Source organism: Xenia sp. Carnegie-2017, unplaced genomic scaffold (genome assembly GCF_021976095.1).
Source record: "Xenia sp. Carnegie-2017 unplaced genomic scaffold, XeniaSp_v1 HiC_scaffold_21, whole genome shotgun sequence".
NCBI classification, from domain to species: Eukaryota; Metazoa; Cnidaria; class Anthozoa; order Malacalcyonacea; family Xeniidae; genus Xenia; species Xenia sp. Carnegie-2017.
The window spans coordinates 6,197,506-6,223,773 of NW_025813484.1; the positions used below are offsets into that span (position 1 = coordinate 6,197,506).

The 26,268-nt window shown below is 38.8% G+C and overlaps 3 protein-coding genes across 4 annotated transcripts; 1 reads left to right on the forward strand and 2 right to left on the reverse strand.

Annotated features, from left to right (window-relative positions):
- LOC124443726 (Hermansky-Pudlak syndrome 1 protein homolog) lies at positions 1 to 12,778 on the reverse strand. The gene is made up of 9 exons (XM_046994236.1): positions 12,268 to 12,778; positions 10,875 to 11,257; positions 9,447 to 9,894; positions 8,829 to 9,005; positions 7,267 to 7,437; positions 5,497 to 5,810; positions 2,669 to 2,850; positions 2,115 to 2,271; positions 1 to 1,433 (listed from the first exon to the last, which is right to left on the reverse strand). The coding sequence occupies exons 1-9, from the start codon at positions 12,553 to 12,555 to the stop codon at positions 1,268 to 1,270; spliced, it is 2,286 nt and encodes a 761-aa protein (XP_046850192.1). The 5' UTR covers positions 12,556 to 12,778; the 3' UTR covers positions 1 to 1,267.
- A 109-nt stretch (positions 12,779 to 12,887) lies between these two features.
- Positions 12,888 to 14,449, forward strand: LOC124443829 (transmembrane protein 128-like). The gene is made up of 4 exons (XM_046994367.1): positions 12,888 to 13,059; positions 13,163 to 13,328; positions 13,647 to 13,808; positions 13,878 to 14,449. Exons 1-4 carry the CDS (start codon positions 12,981 to 12,983, stop codon positions 13,978 to 13,980), a joined length of 510 nt encoding a protein of 169 aa, XP_046850323.1. The 5' UTR covers positions 12,888 to 12,980; the 3' UTR covers positions 13,981 to 14,449.
- Positions 14,450 to 14,730: 281 nt separating this feature from the next.
- On the reverse strand, positions 14,731 to 25,691 carry LOC124443828 (zinc metalloproteinase-disintegrin-like jararhagin). Of its 2 annotated transcripts, none has more exons than XM_046994365.1 (28): positions 25,541 to 25,691; positions 25,023 to 25,153; positions 24,671 to 24,753; positions 24,321 to 24,384; positions 24,153 to 24,238; positions 23,975 to 24,038; positions 23,739 to 23,799; positions 23,590 to 23,666; positions 23,451 to 23,516; positions 23,031 to 23,093; positions 22,725 to 22,900; positions 22,565 to 22,649; positions 22,053 to 22,137; positions 21,808 to 21,865; positions 18,999 to 19,095; positions 18,826 to 18,897; positions 18,644 to 18,748; positions 18,474 to 18,554; positions 18,320 to 18,370; positions 18,121 to 18,184; positions 17,938 to 18,040; positions 17,584 to 17,697; positions 17,439 to 17,514; positions 17,099 to 17,188; positions 16,768 to 16,888; positions 16,078 to 16,219; positions 15,868 to 15,995; positions 14,731 to 15,801 (listed from the first exon to the last, which is right to left on the reverse strand). In XM_046994365.1, the coding sequence occupies exons 1-28, from the start codon at positions 25,608 to 25,610 to the stop codon at positions 15,131 to 15,133; spliced, it is 3,084 nt and encodes a 1,027-aa protein (XP_046850321.1). In that variant the 5' UTR covers positions 25,611 to 25,691; the 3' UTR covers positions 14,731 to 15,130. The 2 variants fall into 2 exon arrangements, with proteins under 2 accessions (XP_046850321.1, XP_046850322.1); XM_046994366.1 differs by having other exon boundaries at positions 16,078 to 16,214; positions 16,769 to 16,888; positions 25,541 to 25,679.
- Between the last annotated feature and the right edge of the window lie 577 nt (positions 25,692 to 26,268).

Below are 26,268 nucleotides of genomic sequence, written 5' to 3' on the forward strand. Positions count from 1 at the left end.
TCGAGTATAATATTTTCTTTTATTTCAGAGAACAGCTTCGCGAACTTCACGAGTACAATAATTCAAGGTAATCTTATTACATATAACTATACATCTCTAAATTTTTTTATCATTGATTTATTCGTTTGAAAAAACTAATTGTAATGTTTGCATTTGAATAGAACTTGAGTCGAAACAAAGATTCAACGTTCGACCTTTTGAACAGGAAATCATTTAATCGCTGAAATCTGGAGGCAGCAATACAAAATAAAGAAGACCATGAGAGACAAATCTCGTACTCGTTTAAGGTAAACTGCGTGGTTCATAATAACGACCGATATGAAGGTCAAGGTTACTAATTTGCATAATTTGCGCAAAATTAGGCGGAAAGGATGTTTATTTTGAGACAAAAGATTCTCACGGCAGACGTTCAAAGCGTTCAAAACGCTATAATGCATTGCCTTACTTATTGGGAGAAATTCTCACATGGGCAACATCGCCCAAACACATGAAAATTAAGTGTTGATGAATGGGCCAAAAAATCTAATCAGACCACTATATGTAGTATAAAACAGTAGCGAAGCCAGCGTATTTTTTACTCCCACAATGCAAATATTTTTTTGTTCATTCACTGGAGAGACTGTGAATCGATTTGATTTTTTATACAAATGAATAATAATTTTGCTGAAAAATTTTATTTGCAGGAATAAAAGATCCGGTTGGTTCGCGACTGTACGAAAACCCCCTTCCATACAAGTTTAGCCAGCAAATAATTAGTTTTAACTGAAGCTAAACTGAAGTATGTTATTGCAAAGTGTAAAATGAACAAGCATTTTACACGTGATTTGGGGGGGCTAAAAGATCCGATTGTCAGGAAAACAACAGCGCAAAACATGCTGGTTACGACGCATTGTTTTACTACATTTTCCCGTTACCAACCACAAGGTCCTTAGTTGCTTACGGATGTTGCCATGAATCGAAAATGGGCCGCTGACCGGCCGTTATTTTGAGCCCTGACCGGCGTTACATAGGGAATGCTAGGGAATGCTTCTATAAAAAATCAATGTACGCATTGTCATATTTACAAATCAGCGTGATAATACAATTTATCACGATAAATATATTGAGATTGTGTTCATCGCTTCGTTTGTAAAAAACGCAGATTTCGTTTTTGCCGTTTATCACAGCTGTAAATGCCATAAAAGGTGGCTGACTCCAAATAAAGTAGCCAATGCCAATTAGAATTCGTCATGCTCAATTTCGTTTCCACGTCATCTTACCGTGATGTTCACAATAACAGCGGTATCATCATCGTTCCACCCAACTTGGCTGCAAGCCTGCTGGCATGATCCGCCGCTTGACTCACCGGTAATGCCCCCAAGTGCATACAAAAAAGCTCGCGACAATGAATCTTTTCTTGTGTCATTGAAGGGAAACAACGTCGTTTCAGCTCACTGAAAAAATCAAGATGGTGTGGTGTCGTTAAACGAATATTTAGGCCGGTTTTCCACATTTTCCTAACGGTTTAAGTCTGGTGTTCTCTCGGCTGATAGTTGTTTTGCCTGAAACTACGTTAAAGCGAACATCGATTTTGAAACAACGAACAACATGGGTTGCTTTCAGAGGAAGTCTTCTGACTATATCTCATCGTGTTATCAACGCAATGATTTTTTTATTTGAAAACGGATTGCCATAATACACAAGTGGGTTCAATTCGGTGGCGGAATATTGTCGCAGCGAACCGGCGCTGATCAGTTGGTTTCAGACCAAATTGCGTCCAATTTCATACCATTCAGCGTGCATCATATTGTCAATACTTAAAAAACAAAATGCGCTGTAAGTGCTGTAAACGTTGACTTAACAAAGATGGCACTTTCGGCAAACCTCATTCTACAAAAGGTAAATGGTTTGAACCCAGGAGTATCGTTACATGTTTGTAAATGTCGATCGTCCAGGTTGGTATAGTCCTGAGAAGGACTGTTTTTGTTGTTGTTGACTGACGTTTCGACAACCTTAGCGGTAGTCATCTTCAGAGTCAACAACAAAAACAGTCTTTCTCAGGACTATACCAACCTCATTCTACAAGTTTGTCAAACCGATGTGACGAGCAGACAGCATGCAACTCGAGGTCATACCTGTAAAAAGACAAGCCAAAGATACCGGGTGCTGTCGGGAAGGGTGTGGAAAATGCATTCGTGTCTTTCACAGGTCTTTGATTTCCTGAGCGGTCTTCAAACCAAAGAACGTAGGATAGCAGAAAGTCACCATAGCGGACGGCCACACTTGTGTGTCCTGAACAAAAAGTGATGCGTCGTTACGAAACAGGTAATTTAAACGGACAAATACTTTTGTAGTTATAAAACATCTTAGTAACATACACGGATAGGTCCAGGATAGTCATGTGAGTGTGTGTATGGAGAGGGGGGGGCATTTCTATATATTTCTGTAGCTAGTTTGTAGGTGTAACCGTAACAAGACAGACTTTTGTTAAATTCCTCTACTCTTTTACCATGATTGGGAGATATGAAAAATCGCTTTCAATTAACTGCTTAGTACATCGATATTTCTTAATGTAAAATTCACCCGTCGTGCACCCCCCGGTAAATCTTTCGCTAGCATCAAAATAATAACCCTCCTGTTTCGCTCGATCCCCTCCTCTCTGCCTCTAAACATAAGAAAACCATCTCACCCTGAACGAGAAACGATTGAATGTAGTTCCATCCATCCCAGATAATCTGCTTGATGTAGTGTGAGGGATCAAGCGGATTGAAAATCTCTGACATTTCAGTGTTAATTGATGGCCCAACAACACGATGCGTTGTGCGGTCGACATAAAGAAAGTGAACCATTCCAGGAAACTCATCCAAATATTTGAACATCATTAAGGGAAATGAGAATAATTTGAGTAGAAATTGGGTAGTCATGCCAGAAATGATTTTGCTACTCGCTCTTTCAAACAACGCTCTTTTTGCATTGGTGAACAGTCACGGACAGGGATTGTCATGTTGGTTTTGTAGGAGGGGTGAACAGTTACGGACATGGATTGTCATCATGTTGGTTTTGTAGGAGGGTGAACAGTCACGGGGATTGTCATCACGTTGGTTTTGTAGGAGGGTGAACAGTCACGGACAGGGATTGTCATCACGTTGGTTTTGTAGGAGGAGTGAACAGTCACGGACATGGATTGTCATCACGTTGGTTTTGTAGGAGGGGTGAACAGTCACGGACAGGGATTGTCATCATGTTGGTTTTGTAGGAGGAGTGAACAGTCACGGACATGGATTGTCATCACGTTGGTTTTGTAGGAGGGTGAACAGTCACGGACAGGGATTGTCATCACGTTGGTTTTGTAGGAGGGTGAACAGTCACGAACAGGGATTGTCATCATGTTGGTTTTGTAGGAGGGGTGAACAGTCACGAACAGGGATTGTCATCACGTTGGTTTTGTAGGAGGGTGAACAGTCACGAACAGGGATTGTCATCATGTTGGTTTTGTAGAAGGGGTGAACAGTCACGGACAGGGATTGTCATCACGTTGGTTTTGTAGGAGTGGTGAACAGTCACGAACAGGGATTGTCATCACGTTGGTTTTGTAGGAGGGGTAAACAGTCACGGACAGGATTGTCATCACGTTGGTTTTGTAGGAGGGGTAAACAGTCACGGACAGGGATTGTCATCACGTTGGTATTGTAGGAGGGGTGAACAGTCACGGACATGGATTGTCATGTTGGTTTTGTAGGAGGGGTGAACAGTCACGGACAGGGATTGTCATGTTGGTTTTGTAGGAGGGGTGAACAGTTACGGACATGGATTGTCATCATGTTGGTTTTGTAGGAGGAGTGAACAGTCACGGACATGGATTGTCATCACGTTGGTTTTGTAGGAGGGTGAACAGTCACGGACAGGGATTGTCATCACGTTGGTTTTGTAGGAGGTGTGAACAGTCACGAACAGGGATTGTCATCATGTTGGTTTTGTAGGAGGGGTGAACAGTCACGAACAGGGATTGTCATCACGTTGGTTTTGTAGGAGGGTGAACAGTCACGAACAGGGATTGTCATCATGTTGGTTTTGTAGAAGGGGTGAACAGTCACGGACAGGGATTGTCATCACGTTGGTTTTGTAGGAGTGGTGAACAGTCACGGACAGGGATTGTCATCACGTTGGTTTTGTAGGAGGGGTAAATAGTCACGGACAGGGATTGTCATCACGTTGGTTTTGTAGGAGGGGTAAACAGTCACGGACAGGGATTGTCATCACGTTGGTATTGTAGGAGGGTGAACAGTCACGGACATGGATTGTCATGTTGGTTTTGTAGGAGGGGTGAACAGTCACGGACAGGGATTGTCATCACGTTGGTATTGTAGGAAGGGTGAACAGTCACGGACATGGATTGTCATGTTGGTTTTGTAGGAGGGGTGAACAGTCACGGACAGGGATTGTCATCACGTTGGTTTTGTTTGAGGGTGAACAGTCACGGACAGGGATTGTCATCACGTTGGTTTTTAGGAGGTGAACAGTCACGGACAGGGATTGTCATCATGTTGGTTTTGTAGGAGGGGTAAATAGTCACGGACAGGGATTGTCATCACGTTGGTTTTGTAGGATAAATAGTCACGGACAGGGATTGTCATCACGTTGGTTTTGTAGGAGGGGTAAACAGTCACGGACAGGGATTGTCATCACGTTGGTTTTGTTTGAGGGGTGAACAGTCACGGACAGGGATTGTCATCACGTTGGTTTGGTAGGAGGGGTGAACAGTCACGAACAGGGATTGTCATCACGTTGGTTTTGTAGGAGGGGTGAACAGTCACGGACAGGGATTGTCATCACGTTGGTTTTGTTTGAGGGTGAACAGTCACGGACAGGGATTGTCATCACGTTGGTTTTGTAGGAGGGTGAACAGTCACGGACAGGGATTGTCATCACGTTGGTTTTGTAGGAGGGGTAAATAGTCACGGACAGGGATTGTCTTCACGTTGGTTTTGTTAGAGGGGTGAACAGTCACTGACAGGGATTGTCATCACGTTGATTTTGTAGGAGGGGTGAACAGTCACGGACAGGGATTGTCATCACGTCGGTTTTGTAGAAGGGGTGAACAGTCACGGACAGGGATTGTCATCACGTCGGTTTTGTAGGAGGGTGAACAGTCACGGACAGGGATTGTCATCACGTTGGTTTTGTAGGAGGGGTGAACAGTCACGGACAGGGATTGTCATCACGTTGGTTTTGTAGGAGGGGTGCTTTATTGTAAAATTTTGCTGTTTAATAACGATTGGGAGATTTTTGGAAGTGTGCTCCATTGAACATCAGTAATCACAATTGCTTTTGCTTAATTGTTTGGTATGTAAGTAGTTTGCAGTGAAATTTGCACCAGCGCTCCAGCACCCTCAGACCAACGATATGGGTGGTTCTCACTTCTTCTCGATACTCCCCTAAAACCTGTCATATGACAGATTGGTGTTAGACTACAAATGGATGTAAGCTGCAAAACTTGGCCACATATAAAAAGGATATGGCGTCAAGGTTATATTCCGTTCGCTTTTCACGGCCAAGAATCCCTTGTAATCTTTCAGATCTTTTTGAACCATCTCCTGAATTCGGTACAAGGCTTTCGCATGATGGATGCTGATGGACGGTCCTTTGACGGTGTCGCCGGAGCAGTATATCATGCCGAAAAGAGTCTGCAAACCTCTTAAAAGATTGGTGAGGGAACTCTCGAGAGCACCTGGCTTTAGTTTTTCTTTTTTCTGAACATGATCGGCCAGGTCATTCAATTTGACGTTTTCCCATTTTTGACGTACGGCATTGACGTGCTTTTCCACGTTTTTCTGTAAAATTGAAAACTATTTACACAACGCGACTTATGAGATCGCAGCTACGTAAGACGTGTGGGGCCAAAGCAGTGTTCGATCACGAAATTTTCAGTGTACAGGGTGTATCAATAAAAGGTTTATTGTCGGGAAAACGTTGCTAAAAGAATCAAGGCGCAAGGTTTTAAAAAACTTTCGATGGTCTTTGAATTTTCAATGGTTCACCTGACCATAAAATTGCGGAAAGTGACCATGTTTAAAGCGAGGAGTTTCTTAGCGAGAAGCATTCTGAAATTGGCTTTAGGGTAAAATTGAACTAATTTTAAATAAAAAAAATAAAAAAGAACCGTCGTTCAATACCAACACTAACAGTCCTTCTCAGGACAAGGCAAACCTGGACGATTTACGTACGTAGCTACAAGTAAAGCTACAAACACGTAGCTAATTTTTGCGCTTGTATTTTACTGCCCGTAGAAAACATGCACAACCTCTTTTCGAAGTTTTCCCTATCAATCCTTCAACTATTTTTCGCGCTTGTATTTCACTGCCCGTAAAAAACATGCACAAACTCTTTTCGAAGTTTTTGCTATCAATCCTTCAACTTAAATGAAGATATGATCTTCGCACTTTGCTGGACAATTTAAGCAATCGTCTCAGGACCTGAAAAAATCAGGTGACTCAACGGGATTCGAACCCATGACCTCTGCGGTGCCGGTGCAGTGCTCTGACCTACTGAGCTATGAAGTCACACAGTGGTGAGCAGGTCAATATTGTTGAGCTCAAGTTTTCTCGTGAAAGGAATGTCGAATGAATGTTTTATGAAGTGCGGTATTTGAAATTAAATGAAGATATGATCTTCGCACTTTGCTGGACAATTTAAGCAATCGTCTCAGGACCTGAAAAAATCAGGTGACTCAACGGGATTCGAACCCATGACCTCTGCGGTGCCGGTGCAGTGCTCTGACCTCCTGAGCTATGAAGTCACACAGTGGTGAGCAGGTCAATATTGTTGAGCTCAAGTGATTTTTTCAGGTCCTGAGACGATTGCTTAAATTGTCCAGCAAAGTGCGAAGATCATATCTTCATTTAATTTCAAATACCGCACTTCATAAAACATTCATTCGACATTCCTTTCACGAGAATATTGACCTGCTCACCACTGTGTGACTTCATAGCTCAGTAGGTCAGAGCACTGCACCGGCACCGCAGAGGTCATGGGTTCGAATCCCGTTGAGTCACCTGATTTTTTCAGGTCCTGAGACGATTGCTTAAATTGTCCAGCAAAGTGCGAAGATCATATCTTCATTTAATTTCAAATACCGCACTTCATAAAACATTCAATCCTTCAACTATTTTCGCGCTTGTATTTTACTGCTCGTAAAAAACATGCACAACCCCTTTTCGAAGTTTTTGCTATTAATCCTTCAACTATTTTCGCGCTTGTATTTTACTGCCCGTAGAAAACATACACAACCTCCTTTTTTGAAGTTTTTCCTATTAATGCTTCAACTATCCGTCCCAAATGCAGCTCAACTTTCTCCATAATGTTAAAATAAGTTTCTTTTACTTTCACGCTGTCTTCGATGAGATCAGCCATGATCGATATGAGAGTGCACAAGTCCTTCGCGATGTCGCTTCTTTTTACCTTTGAATTATTGTAAATTAAATAAGTCGTATTTTATCTAGAGGAACGTTGGGCCTGAAGGACTGTTGCCGACTATTGTTGCATGTGATAGAGGGAATTGCCGACTATTGTTGCATGTGACAGAGAGCATTGCCGACTATTGTTGCATGTGACAGAGAGCATTGCCGACTATTGTTGCATGTGACAGAGAGCATTGCCGACTATTGTTGCATGTGACAGAGGCCATTGCCGACTATTGTTGCATGTGACAGAGAGCATTGCCGACTATTGTTGAATGTGACAGAGAGCATTGCCGACTATTGTTGAATGTGACAGAGAGCATTGCCGACTATTGTTGCATGTGACAGAGAGCATTGCCGACTATTGTTGCATGTGACAGAGAGCATTGCCGACTATTGTTGCATGTGACAGAGGCCATTGCCGACTATTGTTGCATGTGACAGAGAGCATTGCCGACTATTGTTGAATGTGACAGAGAGCATTGCCGACTATTGTTGAATGTGACAGAGAGCATTGCCGACTATTGTTGCATGTGACAGAGAGCATTGCCGACTATTGTTGCATGTGACAGAGAGCATTGCCGACTATTGTTGCATGTGACAGAGAGCATTGCCGACTATTGTTGCATGTGACAGAGAGCATTGCCGACTATTGTTGCATGTGACAGAGGCCATTGCCGACTATTGTTGCATGTGACAGAGAGCATTGCCGACTATTGTTGAATGTGACAGAGAGCATTGCCGACTATTGTTGAATGTGACAGAGAGCATTGCCGACTATTGTTGCATGTGACAGAAAGCATTGCCGACTATTGTTGCATGTGACAGAGAGCATTGCCGACTATTGTTGCATGTGACAGAGAGCATTGCCGACTATTGTTGCATGTGACAGAGGCCATTGCCGACTATTGTTGCATGTGACAGAGAGCATTGCCGACTATTGTTGAATGTGACAGAGAGCATTGCCGACTATTGTTGCATGTGACAGAGAGCATTGCCGACTATTGTTGCATGTGACAGAGAGCATTGCCGACTATTGTTGCATGTGACAGAGAGCATTGCCGACTATTGTTGCATGTGACAGAGAGCATTGCCGACTATTGTTGAATGTGACAGAGGGAATTGCCGACTATTGTTGCATGTGACAGAGAGCATTGCCGACTATTGTTGCATGTGATAGAGGACTGTTGCCGACTATTGTTGCATGTAACATAGGGCATTGCCGACTATTGCTGCATGTGACAGAGGGCATTGCCGACTATTGTTGCATGTGACAAAGGGAATTGCTGACTATTGTTGCATGTGACAAAGGACTGTTGCCAACTATTGTTGCATGTGACAGCGAACATAGCACGACCAAACTCGCGCGCTGACTACGTCACTAAGACTTACCTCACTTATAATAAGTAGTATTGCACCGGGGAATATCTGCATTGAATGTACGGTATGTGGTAGATAAAAACCTTGAATTGATGTTAAAAATATCCTCCTGCGGAAGAGCTCGTTATCCGGATCAGAGTAACTGTTGCTGCTGTTGCTCGCTTCATATAACAACCGTGATTTGTGCGGCTGAAAAAGAACTAAAGGTAGTCATTCACGAAGTTGCAAGAGAGGGGCCTGGGATCCAGCTCCACCCATCCACCCCTAGAAAATTCTTGCTAAAAATTATATTTTACTCACATTACATGGGTTTATACGACGGTCACCCTTCCCTTTCAACTGACTCCTCCCCCCTTGACAGAAAATCCTGGCTACGCCTCTGAGTCATTCATGATATTGCTCGCCGTAAGTCTGTTCAGGTTTGAGAATCTTTATTAGTAGTGCTACGAATATCAATAAACAATACTCTGTTTCTTCTCGAAGCACTAAACATGAAATCTCTCAAACCATAACTCGACTCTGAACTGAAAGCTAGCATTTCACACTTTTTCCCTAACTCATGGCCACAGTTTGAGCAACAGTTATCTTCCGGTGATTACCAAGTGTCCGGCAACGTGCAAGGATACTCACCGAAAAGGCACTCGTATACGATTCAGGTATGCTTTCTTCGGGCGGAGTGAAATACTTATCCGAAGCCACCGAGTCACTGGACTCCTTGTTAAATTCCTCACTCTCCCCAGTCTTCTCGCCGCCAGTGGAAACGCGTTCCTCCGATAACTCTGGATAAAAGACATCTTCCGAAAGCGAATGGCAGGTGTTCAGCCCAGATTTGATGTCGACGTTCGAGGACTTCGCTTCGCCAAACTGAGAGGAGCTCGCGCTATCTTCATCGATACCTTGAGAAGGACAATCTTCGGGCTTGAAGTGAACATCGCTAAACCGGATGACGTCATGAGCGAGTGGCGGCGGGGTTCTGTTCACCGAAAGTGGGATGGATTGAAGCGGAGGTGGGAACTTCGTGTTCAGCAATGCCATGAGTAGCATAACATCGTGGGTAACAAGTTTGCGTGCGTTGTTTCTGGTTGATGACAAAAATGAAAATTTTGAAGTAACAATTTTGCTTTTTAAGTAGCAGTTTTATGCATCAGAATTTTCGAATTGACCGTAGATTTTCTAATACAGTTTGTGAACATCTCTTTTCATTCTCGAGATATCGAAGTTTTTGTCCCATTTTGTACAACTAATGACGTCGTATTGCATAATGGAGTCGCCGAAAATTTTCCAGTTTCCTTCCGTTTCTGGGCAACTTATGGATGAAATCTTTCGGAAGAATTTTACTCAATTAAGACTACATAATGAAGATATCCCCGTATGGTCGACGAAAAATATCGAATCTTGAAGATTTAAATCTCATTAGGCAATATTACGTAACTGGTTGTACAAAATGGGATAATTTCAACAAAATCAAAATTTTTAATAATTTAAGAATGAAAAGAGGTATACATAGATTGTTTTAGAGTCTATTATCATTTTAAAAGTTCTGTTGAAATGAATTCAAAATAAAAATGGTTGTTTTTTAAAATTTACCGCCAGCACCTTCTAAAAAATATGAGTCTGTATGCCCATGAGTCTGAGAACATTAAAGCCTTAATATTCTCAGACAGTGGTGAAGCCAGCCCAATCTTTTGCTCCTAGGAAGCAAATTTTTCAGCCAAACTATTATCCATTTCTTTAGAGTTTAGATAATTAATGTGATACGTTGGCTTTCCATTTACTGGACATAAAAAGATTTGCAATTATTAGAGAGAAAAAAACGGGCTGGCTTCGCTACTGTTCTCAGATATTGCTTGAAGAAGCAAGGATTTAAGGGCGATGAGCAAGTTTTAGAACAAAGTTATGTCTTATCTTGGTAAGTGTTATAAATTCATTCAAATAAACATCCAATTTCACAAAATATTTTAAGTTTTAAAATATTGTAATTTAACATTTATAATAATGTTACATATATAATAATAACATTTGTCAAAAGAACAAACAACAAGAAATAGATGGACTTACTGTGTATATAAAGCCAGAACTTTGGAGTTCACAAGAATTGCTGCATGCCTAGCAAGAGGATCTCCTTCCCTGTTGGCTTTTGTCACAACAGCCTCAAGTATATGAAGACACATCTCATTAAGAACATCATTTATATCAATCATCTCCAACGCTCCAACAAGAAATGCTTGCTGTTGACTGGAAAGGTAACAATATGTTGTCAGAATGTTACTCAGGGAATCCCAGAGATTTTTGCGAGACTGTCTGTTACTAGGTTTCAACAAGTCCAGACTGAGTCCAAAATGGAAGCGCACAATACACTGGAATGTACGAAGTTTCTTTCTCAAGAAGTCTTCGGATTCTTGTCCATCACCGTTCATGGCCAAGTAGACATGATCATCTTTCTGTAATACAAAGAGTATAATTCAAAGATGCTGTTTTTTAATATGCAATATTGAGTTGGCAAGTATTGAAATATTTTATAATGGGTATAAAACATTGGTTGCAAAGCTTACTATCTCCCATTGCAAATATTATGGACTATGGTGGCACTAAATGAAAATGAATAGGGGAGGGCAAAGAAGTGGGGGTTTTTTTTGGGGGGGGCAATCAATTTTAAGTAATAGGTAATTTTAGGCAATATTTGGACTTGAGTTTGTTGGACAATCCTTTATTTCCTTACTGGAGAAAAGCACGATGAATATATCTTGGAGGTGGGGGTGGGTGGGGAAAGGAAGTGGCCAATAATAAATTAGGGAAACAGAAGTCCCACACTGATGCCGACACTGATTACAGACCAAGTTAAACAGTGATTTTTTCTAAGAGTTGTTTTGACAAAATATTTGATGCGGTTTTTCTACATTAGCTAGACAATATAACATATATAAACATATAACACAAATGACAGGTGAAAGTAAGAACCTTAGTATTGCATTAAGACGAGTAACCTGGTTGTGGACAAGAGGTGTGGAGATGTTACACACCCACACCCTCCCTCCAGGAAGTGGTGAGTGAAATGCAATATTTGTCTTCAATGAAATGATTTTCACATTGCTTTTGAACTAATAAACCGATTTTCAATAATAAATGTCTCATCTTCCATAAATAAGTTTTGTATGTTACTACCAATTGATTAAGCATGATGTTGCACCAAATGAGCAAACATTATTTCACCAAATATGTTCGAAATACCTTGTGTTTTTCAGTAAATTATTACACCACCACCACCCCAGCTTAACATGCAGCTCTTCACCCCTGGTTGTGAAAATGTGTCTCTGTATCATAATATGATGCTAGCTGTGTTTGTAAGCATTTGTTTGTTAGTCATTCAAAACATAAGACAAATTTTGGAGCTCTTTTGCTGAAAACCTGTTAAGAGTTCAGCAGATTATCAACTCTACAAAGGTGTTACTACCTGGTCAAGGACAATGACCATGCCATTTCCAAGAGTGATCGATTTGTATGCACATCCAAGTCTTTGCATGGAACTCTGAGACACGAGTAAAGGAGAAAAGTATTGCAACACCATGTTCAAATCAACAGTCCTCATGTCGTCATCTTCGTTGATAACTGCTTCTTTTAAAAAAACACCGTTCAAGTGCTCCGTAAACTTTTCGTCGGCCCAAAAATAGACAATGTCCGGCAAAGAGTTTGCAACCAATAAGCTTTTCATCTCGAAAGTAAATGAGGAAAATTGCAACATATACGGCTGGCCATTGGTATTGGACTTCGGTAGCTGCCAACGTGAAGCCCTTTCGCAGCTTAAAAACCCAAATTTAGCTGTCGGACGACAATTTCACTGGTGGTCTGTTGGTTACATATCCATTAATGCTTAATTAATGGCTACTTCGCAGAAAAGCCAAATTTTAGTAGGTACGGCAATGCTTTGCACCACCCCTAGTTATCTGGCGTCTGCAGTCACCAGACACCGGAAAATATTCCATTATTTTCCATCGTGTATTCGAAGAACTGCGCATGCATCTTACAGAAAGTTATGACGTAATCGTCGTGGCGGATGGCAATAAATCATTTGGAAGGTGTAAATGATTAAATGATTTGGACATTTGGACTTGCATTTTGATTTTTGTTCGGAGAGAGAATACAAAGAAACCTGAAACGATTTGAGAAATGGCCTTCGAATTGGATGAAAACTTAAAACAGGCTTTTATAAAACATCGCAGAGGAGAGTACGATCAAAAGTTAGACGGTGTGCAATAAGTTTGTAGAAATGTATTGTCTGTTTGGCCTCTTTCTGTACAGATATTCAGGATTTTGTATACTAAAATGCTTGTCGTTAACATTTTGTGTAGACCGTCTCAAACAAGAAGGGAGGAAAATCCTCCAGGAAAATGATCCAAAGAACAAGTCAAAATTCGTTGTGAACATACACATGGTATTTTGGATGGTCGCATCAATGGCTGTATTTTATTACACAGATTTTTACATGGCCATTAAAATTGATCCTAGAGTGTATAGGTACTGAATTATTTTGAAATTAATTTGTTTTAGTCATGCCCAGGGACATTGAAAATATTCTGGTGCTTTGTGGAAAGTTATATATGTGCGTCAAATATACAATGATTCTGAGATAATTGTTGCTTGAAAAAATGGGGACCTTTGCCTTGTACCCCCCTGAACGAATAATCAAAAATATTTTGAAAGTTTCTTTGATATTATGCTACATGCTGGATACAACCTGTACATTTGCACTAAGATATAAAGTGGATTAACAAATGTGTCTGCATTGTTGTCTTAAAACTAAAGCAATGAACTTTTTGCCGAAACTTTTTTTAGATTATGGCTGTACATTGGATGTTTTTTTCTACTGGTGAATTTCCTTCTAGCATTTTATCTCATCTTTTGGTGCTCATACTTTAAAGGTATTGACAACTGGGAGAGTCATGCACCATTTGCAATACCCATAGCTACGGGAGCATTCATAGCTGGGATGATTTGGTAAGATATTTTGTTTTGGATTTAGTTTTTTTTGGTTATTGGCTTCAATCTGCATTTTCTTGTTTTAAGCTGTGCATACGCGTTATGGCCGGTTTGGGGCATCTTCACGCCATTTATATTGTTCACGTTATTTATGGGAATAGTATTTTTGTTGACATTGGTGCCTGTCTGACAGAAGATACTCGTATCATGTATGATTTTAAAAAGTATTAATCTTCTTCAATGAACACAGTAAAAAGCAACTGATATGAAATTTGAAGGCACAAAAGCCTTTGCAGAACCTGATTGTTAATGGGTTACATCTCCACTGATGGATTGTTGATGGTAACTTTACAGATGGTTGGTTGGCTACAGTTTTGCCAATGGTTAATTCACTAGCCCACTAGACAAATTACATAGATTTGAAACTTGGAAACAAAAACAAAAGTACGAAAATATATCGATAAATGTACTGGATAACTAACAAAAATCGCTGTTCTCACGACTATAAATATCCAAATGAATATAAATATTAACAAAATTATCGTACAATCTGAACAAGCAACTAAAACTCGAAACCGAAGCAATCGGATCGTGTGAACGGGCTTTTATACTGTAAAATATATGGACTTTCCTTTAAATTAAAAAGTCCGTGACTTTTATATTGTCTTCAATGAAAAACACTTGCACGTGTCCGTTGCAATAATAGAAAAATGAAGTGTTCATCGGGGACCAAGTGTTCACATTGCCTTGACACCCCGTAATAACGAATGTCTTTTTAATACATTTCAATGTATTTTCAACTGTGGATTTATAAAATGTCGTAAATATTCGCGAGTCAGGAAGGCGATATTTGATTGTAGATTTTTTCTTTAGCTACAAAATAACGATTGATTAAACTCTACTCATCATTTTGTGAAAGCATTGAAAACATTACACTCTCTTTGTGCTGAAATAAATTTACTTCAATTTAAAGGGGAGTAACCCCTTAAATCATAGAAAAGCACATCGTAGAAAAATAACTTATAAGTTAGCGTTATTTGGTATTACTTTATTGAGATTAGTATAAGTTTAGGCAAAAAACGATCGTTTATATGTTTTGGGCAGTAACCCCGATATTCAAGCTTACCTCCAATCAGATTTCGTATTCGGGCTCATGGATACTGGAGTACATTAAGGGACAGCAATGTCAAAATATTGTTAGTAAGTTTTCTAACTAAAAGAAGAGAACTAGATTCTGGTTCACTGTGTTTTTTTTGGAAATTGACGGGCCGCAGTTTCCGTATCCAAACAAAAATACACTATCAAAACATTAGATAGGGTGTCAAGCTACTCATATTTTTTTACGATTTATCCCAGGGTTTTGGAACAGGTCTGAGGCCAGCTCTAAAATCAACTCGATGTTTGTCGTTGTCATCCTGGTCTCTTTGCGGCCCTGGTCTCTTTGCTGGAAAGGGCCGTGCCTGACTAGCTTTTACAGCCGAAGGTCTAACAAAACCTTCGTCCTCAGAATTGTCGGGAAGATCAAATAACGGCACAGACTGGTGTCCACGTCGAGGCCCTACGTTTCTTGGTTTTGCCGTAGGCGCAGTATCTTCGATCTCGTCAAGGTGGTCCGGAACAGACCGATTTTTATCGGCAAATGCTCGAGGTTTAGGTCGAGGAGGGACAACCTTGGGACGTTTAGGCGTGACGGGTTTCTCTGGCGCAGTTATGTCCGGTGTAGATTTATAGTTAGGGTTCGGTCGAGCTGGTGGAATTTTGGGTTTGTTATTGATGGATGTGGGTGGAGCTGAAGGTGTCCGAGGTAAATTTGACTTTAGTAATGGACGAACAGGAGGGGCAGGTTTTGGTTTTGTGTTCTCGTACAACACATCATCTGGTGGGGCATTGGGTGGGAACAATGCAACGGTTCTGTGACCCGTATTATAAGGTGGTGGTGGGGGTTGGACACCTTGATCGAGTTCCTCCTGATTTACCTCCGAATACGATGGCACTTTTGGCACCAATGGAACTAAAAAAACGACACATCGGCACTCGTTGAACGTAAAAGGATTAAATCGTGAGAAAGAAAGCTTACCTATCGGTCGGTTAGCGGGCCTTTCGTTCCTGTTGGCTGGGGACTGCTCGACGAGCGTTGGATTAGAAATAAGACCAGAGTGCAGACCCGAAGGTTGTCTGGCAGGTGGTTTACGAGATGGTGGATTTCTAAAGGATAAAACTAATATTGAGTTCCCTTGCTTAAAAATTGTAACACCACTCCCCTTTCCCCTTCATTTCGCACACTTACGTGTTTCGACGAACAAATTTATAATGGCTGAGACGATCGCGTATGGTTCGTCGTTGTATGTATACAAGAATAGCTACTCCGATCAGGATGATCAAGAAAATGGGAATAAGGATAGCTGCGACAATATTGACGCCACCGCCACCTGAGAAAAGAGAGACAGATTGAAAGTGAAAAAGTTTTGGTGGCAAAAGATGTGTATCATTGAACAACAAACTTTTTACATTATTAACTTTAAGCTTTCAAAGATTATTATCCATGTTTATTTTTTTACAACTCAGGTGGTAGCTTCGAGCATTACATAAAACTTTGCAAACACGAAAAACATCTTTTATTTCTTTCATAAAACAACAATACAGACGAATTTAAAACAAACACTTTGGTTTTTCCTCTGACACGTATAGATGATTGCTTTGCGAACTCTCTTTGATTTAATTGATTGAGCTCATATTGGTCTCCCACATTTGCACAAGCTAATGGAAACTCTGCTTAGACCAATTAGCGCACGCGTTATATCGTTGTTAATTTATAAACTTTTAATTTCATCGCGACAGCGTATGGAAATTATCTGGCACATGCTTTTGTATTGTATGCAACATAACTCAAGGAAAAAACGAAAAGCAATGCTGGTTTATTTTGTGCCAACTAGACTTATGGCACGGTAGAAAGCACATCTTAAAAAGACCACATTACCTTTCTTGCCAGCTATTATGCAGCCTTGACCGCTATCCCTGCTTCCGCCTGATCCTCGTTCCTTACAGTCTGGGCATGCGTAACCATTGTAACAATGACAGTTGCCTTTATTGTTACATATCTAAGATCAAGAGAAAGACCACGATCCTTGGAATGTTCATTATTTCACGTTAATGGTTTGTTGCACAAGAATACATTTAGCGGAAATTTCACGATTAAATTATGTAGGATAAAAGCTTATCCAATTCAAAAATACAGCTCAAAACTATCTTATTGATTAACTGGTGAGAATATTACTGGTGATTAACTGCATGATCCTTGAACTACTTACACCGTTCCCTGAGCAATAGTTAGGACATTTATCGTTGGCTGACATTGGAATAGTTTCATTCACCGGAAGACATTTCCCATTATAACACATCTAAAAGTTTAATAGTTTCTATCAGAAAACAATGGGTCTACGTTTGTTCTTTCCCAATTCCTCGTTTTTATGTCATCGACGTCACTGCTTACTACTGCAAAATAAATGCTCAGCTTGACCAATCAAAAGAGTTAGTGCTATAGCACGTGCAGCAAAATGGCGACATCACGTGATTATGGCCAACTCAACGATGATAGTTTGATCAGAATTCGATGCTCAGGAAAGCAACTAATAAATGTAGTATTCTCACCTTTCCTTCAGCACATTTTGTGCCATTTTGTACATATTGTGGATCCATTCCATCACTCCATGTTACGATAGGAACACTGTTATTGATAATAAAAAAGCCATCAGAAAACAAGAAAAACTTTCACAGAAACGGACATATAACCTACAGGCAATACGATTTTCGATCGAACGTGAGCCAAGAAGAGCCCCTGTTCTGCCCGCGAATCGGTTTTCGATTAGGATCATTTGAAAGACAGTGAATCCTTCCGCATTTTACGTCCCTAAAAATTGGAAGTCCGGAAGACATCAGGATTTGTTTTCAAGTACAACTTTTATCTAAATTACTTATATGGGAACGACAACTTTGTCACAACAGATATGCTTTAGCACACCAATGTTTGTACGATATTAAGGACATAACTCGCAAATCACATCTCTCACACAGTAAAAAACGTAGTAGCGTCTTCAAACCAATTCAGGGCATGTTAGAATTTGACTTATTAAATAGTGAAATCACTTACTCTTCCCTGCAGGCTTGTTGTTCTTGTGCTCCATTGAGACAATGATAAAACGGGCTACCATCTTTATTCCTCAGAAAACAACGATCATCGGCCTCTTGAACATCTACCAGCAAAAATCACAAAAATTTGACTTTCGTAATTGGACTATTCCACAGCAGATTAAAAAATACAAAAACAGTTTACCATTGCCAAATAAAAATTGACATTGTAGTTTAAGGCTTCTGCAAATACCCCCATAACAGTATCCCTATGAATACAGAGGAAATCAAAGATCGGTTGGAGAAGAATTATGGCAATTAGTTTTCACTTTTTTCATAGGCAAATTTATGGTTTTTATGTATACGATGGACAACTCGTGTTTACACTCGTCAAAGGAACTCACTTCGTTGTCTTTACAAGGTATACCGTTGTGGACATGATGATCTGTAGGACACTGAAATATATATACGACCAACTATATTATATCGCCAAATCTTGCAATCAACGTTGCTCTCAGCCAAGAATGACTTAATCACGAATGATGTAGTGCAACTCACCAGTTCATTATCACCAGTGCAATATTCGCTAAGATCGCAGTCATCTGTTTTCTCACGACATAAAATTCCTCGAGATTTCAACTGTTGAAAAAATATTTACATCAAACAACGTCTTCATCTTTACTTGTGTAGTAACTGTTTTAATTCAATAAAGTTCAAAGGCAACAAACCTGACAGCGATTCTTATCACAACACTCGCCATGAGCACACAATGCATCAGGATGAAGCATACAAGTTGTGGAGTTGCAACATTTGTTTCCGTATCTGTCACATTCCTATAACGTCATACACGTATGACGACATTGATAACATGAAATAATCTCGACGAAATTATGTGAAAAGATTCATTCACCGTTTTTGTTCCACAATCACACTGTTCACCCTCTTCAACAAAACCATTACCACAAATGGGACTGCCGTAAATCTAAAACATTGCAAACATTGACAAATGGAAATTTGTAATAAAAGAAAAACGATACGTTTAGTAAGGTTCGTTGATAAATTGAATCGAATTTTGGATATAACCTTAATTGGCTGATCAAAAAGACACTGCCCATAACCATTCTCCAAGGTTTCTTTCAGTTGATTTCTACTGCATGATGAGAATTTCGTAGAAGGTTTCCTAGTAAACCAACAATTTCAATTAGCTAAATACTAAATGCCTAGAAGTTGCCTGTCGTTCAAAGATGGACTACTCGAAGAAGCTTGTTCTCAGTAGAAGTGGTAGAAGCTCATTACTAGTAGTGGAAGTGGAAGCACATCAAAATCAGCCAATGAAATCAGGCCACCAAATGATCTTAAAACACGTAAATGATCAATCACTTCTCAGTTTTCCACACACCAAGACTTGAGAGTGAAAGGTTTGAGGTAGGTTAGTGAAATTTTTATTAATTTTTTAATAAAAAAGTACTTCAGATGTCGATAAATTCGATGACAAAAGCCTTGTTTGGTGTATAGTTACGTATTGTTTTACTTGTAAATCTTTTTGTCTGTGAATTTCGTGAAATTTGGCGTTCAACTGCGTGTCTTCGTCAGTGTGTTCGCTTCGCAAGAGGACCTTGTCAGTATAAAAACGGCAAGTTTGTATGTTTGTAAGTCTTTCTTTCCGTTTTACTTTAGTGTGTTACTTATTGCTGGATTCTGAATACTTCGAAGCAAAACAATGCTGAATATTTTTAATTTATATTTTCGGCAACAAACTTGTGCGACCGACATCTTTCTCGTTTTAACACAAAAATATGTACAAAATCCTTGTGAAAAGTAACATTATGGCAAAATGAGGGACAAGAAGGGTATTTCTTATTCCATCGGTTGATCTTCGTCGGCGAAAAATGTTCTTTTGAGCAAAAATTTGAGATATTTGAAAAATATGAAAATGTTGGTTCCATGTTGGACTTTCAATAAAATTGGCGCCAACTTTGTTCCGTGTGAAAATGAAGAGCACTGGTCACAAATTACGCAAAACTAATCAGCTTGACTACAAAAAACAAATTTTTGAAAGAAAACATCAAAAATTCTTTGAATGCAGTCATAACAGCCAAAAACTTTCACTTTGCAACAAATGAATTCAAAGTGTAAGCTTTGTAGAGTGTCGGCGGCTATAGGCTCTGCGATTCAATATGTTCGAATGATAGCAATTTCAGTCGGCGAGAAAGATTTTTAATCAAACATTAACGAAAGATAGTAATGTTAGATCGATACACTAGTTGAATACAATTTAGGAAAGTTATCATTGAAACGTTATTGAATATTTTAGGGCATTTAGCCAATAAACGTGTTAACATTCCATGTGGAAAGATGCTAATTTTCTCTCATGAAATTTAACTATGATTAAACCTGAAGAATGCAACCGAAGTTCTACCCTAAAGTTGAATTTTGAAACAAAGATGAAACGAACAGTTATGGAAAGAATTAGAAGAGAATTCAAGAGAGGTATGGTAGGAAACTAAAAATTATACATCTGAATATCGCCTTAAAAAGAGCAACTGCCATGGTGAATGGACTGAAACCAAATAAAAACCACGAAACCCAAGATAAAACCGAGAAAGATGAAGAGTCCTGAAAAGAACTGTTTTAGAACAAGAGTACTAACACGAAAGTTATGAAAAAACTGTTTTCGAAATTTAAGACACTGTGCATTTCGGCAGACAACTCGTCAGGTGTCAACGTCTGCTATCTGTTAAGGCTTAACTTGCATTTGTGTAAGATACGAAATTTGTCAGCTGTGTATGCATTTTTGTGTATTGCTCTTTTTAAGGCGATATTCAAATTTATCACCACGACAAAATCTCTCTTAAATTAGATGTCGTTGAAACTCTCAAGCAAGTGCAACCCTCGACCTTCGGTCTCGGGCTTGCACTGATCTGCTCTCGAGTTCTCCCATAAGTCTCTTTGGTTTGCATAAGCCTGTGCACAGTAAACATCTTTTATTTCTTAATTAAAGAAGTCTGTTAGACTTCTTATATTTCAAATGTGTAAGGGATCAAAAGAAACATCCATTGGAAGAAATGTACTGAGCTTTTTTATTATTGGATGATCGCGCCAGAACGCTAAGCTTTCGTCTTCCGTCCTCGGGTGAAAATTATTTTGCATATTATACGAGATGACACCTTTCCCTTCCCCAGCGATAGGGTACGTTCGAAATATTGCATCAAAAAATCAATGTTCCAAAATTACGGGCATTTAAACAAATAATCGGCAACTCTACTAGCCTCTCACTGAAAACCAAAGACTAGCAACCTACCTTGCCAAAACACGGTACTCGCAAAACACACGCATAGAAATTAACGTCAGCAAATTAAGGTGGTTGTGTCGTAGTGCCTCGACTACCTGAAGTACAGTGAGCGCTTGTCTGGTGTACGGAAGCCCCACTAATATTAAGTAAATTTCCAAATAGCATTTACACAAAATCAAACAACAAACAACCTAACTTCGGATAACATTGAGCATACCAAAATCAAACATTTTGAGTAGAAAGTCAAGAAAACATATTGTATAACCATACTAAACGGCGATCTTTTGACTTGTTGACGTTTTGACTGTCAGTTAATAAAAAGGAGAATTGACAGTACAGGGATTTGGAACCAAATTAAGATTGGCTGGAGTGGGGAAGAGGGTAGAGTAGGGATGGGGGTGGAGTTGGGATGGGAGTTGATCCAAATATGCGATTACGTTTTGAGGGATTTTCAGGAAAAATGTAGATTTTAAAATTCTCTTCAACAATTTCAGAAATTTACTGGGGGAAAGGGGGAGGGGTCAGCATAAAGTCAAAAGGTCAGCTGGAAAAGATGATTTCATAGAAACGACACAAATGCTACAATACTAATGCATTTACCGTGTCAGTGTAGCACTCATGATGCAGACTGTGCCTTCTTCCTCCGGACATTCACAATCTGAAAATAAACAAAAAAGAATATTTAAGTTAAATAACAAAGGAGGGAAATTTAGCTGTGTTTCTGCAACAGAGGGTCAGATAAATGCAAACAATGAGTATTTTTTCTTGTGGATCATCAATAATTTTGTCAACAGGAGGGGGAGAGGAGGGATAATGCAGAATGTTATTTTATGTAGACAACATACTAGTTTGGTCATGATGCATTCCAAAATTATGTCCCAGTTCATGTGCCATAGTTGCTGCAGTCACTGCAGCCAGGTCATCCCAGTCCTAATATGAAAAGAAATAGATTCATCAGTATTCTATAGGTTGATATGATGCAGGAAAGGGTTTAATAGGGGGCGAGGAAAAGGATGCACCCTACTAGCCTGGGTTAAAGGAGCTGCACAAGTGGTGCCAACTTCGATACAAAATACTTATATACATACTAAGTATTTAAGCAAAAGCAATTCTGACTTGGGTTTAATGAAGCACACTTCCAAAATATATCTTCCAACCATGGGATCAGAACAAAATAGTTTTGAAAATGTTTGACATCAACACAGCAACATCCAAATTTGCCACCAAAAATCTAATCAAAACTACCATGTAACCCACCCCCCAAAAAAGATTTATATTATCCTGGCTCTATTCTTGATATGATGCAGTCATATCACGCAAATAATTCAAATATTATATAAAATATTGAAATAACAACCTGCACAACAGCTGCTGATCTTTGATAATCACAAATAGTCTGTATGGGTGCATAGCCCACAGTTGTTCCTTTGAAATCTTCACCTCTATTTAAACATTTAGAAAAACATGATTTGTTATGAAAAGTTCACTGATCATAGTCTCCATAATTTCACACTTACGTGATAAGTTGCGCATTGTCAAAATGTTTGCCTTTGTCTTTAGCATATTTGTTTTTTATATATGCTTCGAAGTTTTTCAGACCAATTGAGGCATTCATTCCCGTCCAAATGATAGTTTCATCCACTAATGTATCAACCCTCACCAAGGCAATTCGTATATTATGGACACGGTATATCTGCAAAAATAATGGCCATGTTAGACATTTTGTACAACCTGCCTCATGCATCTTGTAGACTAACTGCTTTTTATCTAGAAAGATTGAATAGTAATAATTCTTTAGTGTCATACAAATTCCATAAACTTACTGAGTCTAGATGATTCACCAGAGTTTTTGTTCGTAATGTAACATTCTCTCCATATTTATCATGCTACAAAACAAGTTTCATTGTTAAAATGACTTTAATTATTATCTTGTGGAGGTGTGAGATGAATTGATTGTATTGAACCTAAGCTTGGTTTTTTTTTAGTTCCTTAATAAATACTTCTAACGTTTATTTGCCAAATATCTTAATGGTAAGGTTTTCACATTTCTCAAAAATGTCAAAAAGTAAATAGAATAGCACAAAGAAAGATTTTTTGAACACACATATGTTCAGCTGAATGTTGATTTGAATTAGTGATAATAAAGGAAGTTCGCCAGATGCTTGCTAGATAGCTTAGCAGAGAAGAAAATACTCATCAGTTGATCAATTTTAGTACATACCAGAATATACCATAAGACTTACCTGTTTGCGATCATTTATGACAAAAAACTCCACATATTTCGTTTCACTCAAAACATCTCTTTTAAACTTGAAAATAAACGATCAATCAAAATCAGCCCAAAATCATTAAACCAATCCCATTCAATGAAAACTCACATACCCTTGTTTGGAAGTCACTTGAACGTTTAAATACATGCTTTATATTTTTCCCTGGAGTTGTTCTATGCAAACTATGTCCTAAAGATAAAGAAAAAGGAGTCTGAAGCATCATAAAAGCTAATAAAGTAATAACATTCATAACATACATACCACAAGTAACCTCATTAAGCTTCAAATCATCTGCATTGAACAAAATATGACTTTCTACAGACTAAAACAAAGTAAATAGTTAAAAACTTCACTAAAACATTAATATCACTAATTTGTAAGTTGCTAAGGTAAGTTGCTAGGAAAAAACACATAGAAATGTTTCTTTCGTGCAACAGTTTTCTGACCTCTTAGGTAAAACTAGTTTAGTATAGCTTAGAGCATTTGACATTGCTTACATGGCTATCATGAGATTTCAAAGGTTGAATGAAGTATGTTCCACTATTTGTTTTGATGATTCCTCTAAACAACACAAAAAAATATAATATACAAAATGATGATGTTACTTTATTTTAACTCATTATTTCACCATGTAATTTTCGCTATCTAATCACTGGTCAAAAACAATTTACTTACTCTATTCCATCACAAGTACTCAAAGAAACATCAGAATTTTCTGCACCAGCAACAGTTCCTTGGTAAAAACAATTTTCATGGGTGGTCTGCAAAGGCAAATTGACAATATATTTATGTATAAATGGACACATTTGTATTTTTAGTAAAATAGTCATCAAAAGAATTTACTTTTGCCAGTCGTGATCCATCCTTTGTAACAAAACGTTCTTCAAAGTTAGGACCAAACAAATCACTATTAAAACATGTTTTAACATGGTTTTCAAAATATATAAACATGTCAAAACTTGGGTCTTCTAAAATATGCGTAGTGGGTTCATTATACTTAAATTTGAATGTATTGATTTCCACTAAAATTCGTGTTTTCTAACTTTGACATAGTTGTCATTTTGTAATATGACAATAATGTCACGCACATGCTCTGTGAGCTTTGATGCAAATCTCCATGGTATACATTACATACCCTGGGATTAAAACAACAAAACTAAAGATTTGCAAGGTTTTGTACAAAGTACATTTACCTTTTTAAGGACAAGTCCAATTTAAAATGCGTTTTTGTTCCAGGGAGAACAATTGTTACGTCTTTCATATGGCCATCCTCATCCTGCGAAAAAGAAGTAGCGAAGATTTGATTAATCGAACTATCGCATTTTATGAAACTGCGGTCAAGTAAAACTACAAAGTTTCGTAAAGCATATGTAAATAAACTTGACTTGCTTGAGAAAAACGTCAAAAGTGATCAGCAAACATTAATGAACAAATGATCCTACGCCGAGCGCGACGTTCAGGGTCGTCAGCGACGTGTACAACGTGTTCAGACAATAAAACAAGGATCACGAATGCAGGCTTCAATTTAAGACGAGAAATACGCACCGACAGTTTGGTTGAAATATCTCGTTTGGCTCTACCCCCATTAAGAAGGTAAGGTTGTACCATTTCGTAAGATTGCACATTTCTCAATAATCTATCATTGCTATTACGAATCTTTTCGGCTAAATTTGCATCTAAATGGAAACAAACATATCATATCTTAAGGATAGAGTGGTACAAAAAATAGCAAGCCACGACCACTTCTACTGGAGCAATACACTCAAGTTCACAACTTGAACGTTCACTCAGCATTTTTACACAACGTTTTCGTTGTCATTTAACATAAACTTAACTGAAGTAATGTAAAAATTGGGAAATATTGGGGAAATAACGTACCATTGAACTCAGAGATAGAGGAATTGAAGAATTTATTAAATACAAACACACTTACATCGAGCGACAAGAAACAGGAAAACACGTAAAATCTAATGCAATATGATGATGTCTTATGTCAAATAGGAAACTACGTATAAACTAAAAACAATAATAGACACAACATCCATGCGCAAAAGTATACCAACCACATTGGTGTGCCAAGATCAAGAAAATCGAAAACACATAGAAATCACTAAGTCGATACAAAGAACCCATTTTCGTTAGTTAGAAGTGAAACATAAATTACATTTAATGTTTATATTGATGAGGGATGTGGACATTGAATATTTGGTTCCTGTACGCAGATGCAAAGCACAATTGTTCATATGGAGTTCCGGTACGGAACAAACGTTTCCCATAAATGGAGTACTTTTGTCCGGAAGGCCCAAGAACCTGCCAAATAGTTCTCGAATCGGAAGAGAATCAATAGATGCAGTTCGTTCTTCCAAAGGAAAGAAATAGATGCACGTGCATTCTTTCAGAACCAAATTAATGATGAACGTTAGAGAGGTTTTTAAGAACGGTTTTTAAAACGCAGAGTGTAACCGGCTGGGAGTCAAGGCACAAATTTAACGTCCTTTTTATCTCCGCTTAGAAAGACGTAATGTTTGATTATTTCTTTAACGACGTAACGTTTGAAATTTAAAGTCCGCGGAAGACTTTTTAGAAGAGATGGCGGTCGATTCCAGTCCAAAGCAAAGATGGTTACAATATATTTTTATTGTATGTAAGCGATTTCAGCTGCCAGACAGCCAGCTTTGCAGCTTATGCCTAACTGTTTGCAGTGAGAAGCAGCTAGCTCTTTATCAACGGTCTTTTCTGCAAGATATAAAAACAACAGGCTGCCAACATTGAAATCTTAAATATATTTTCT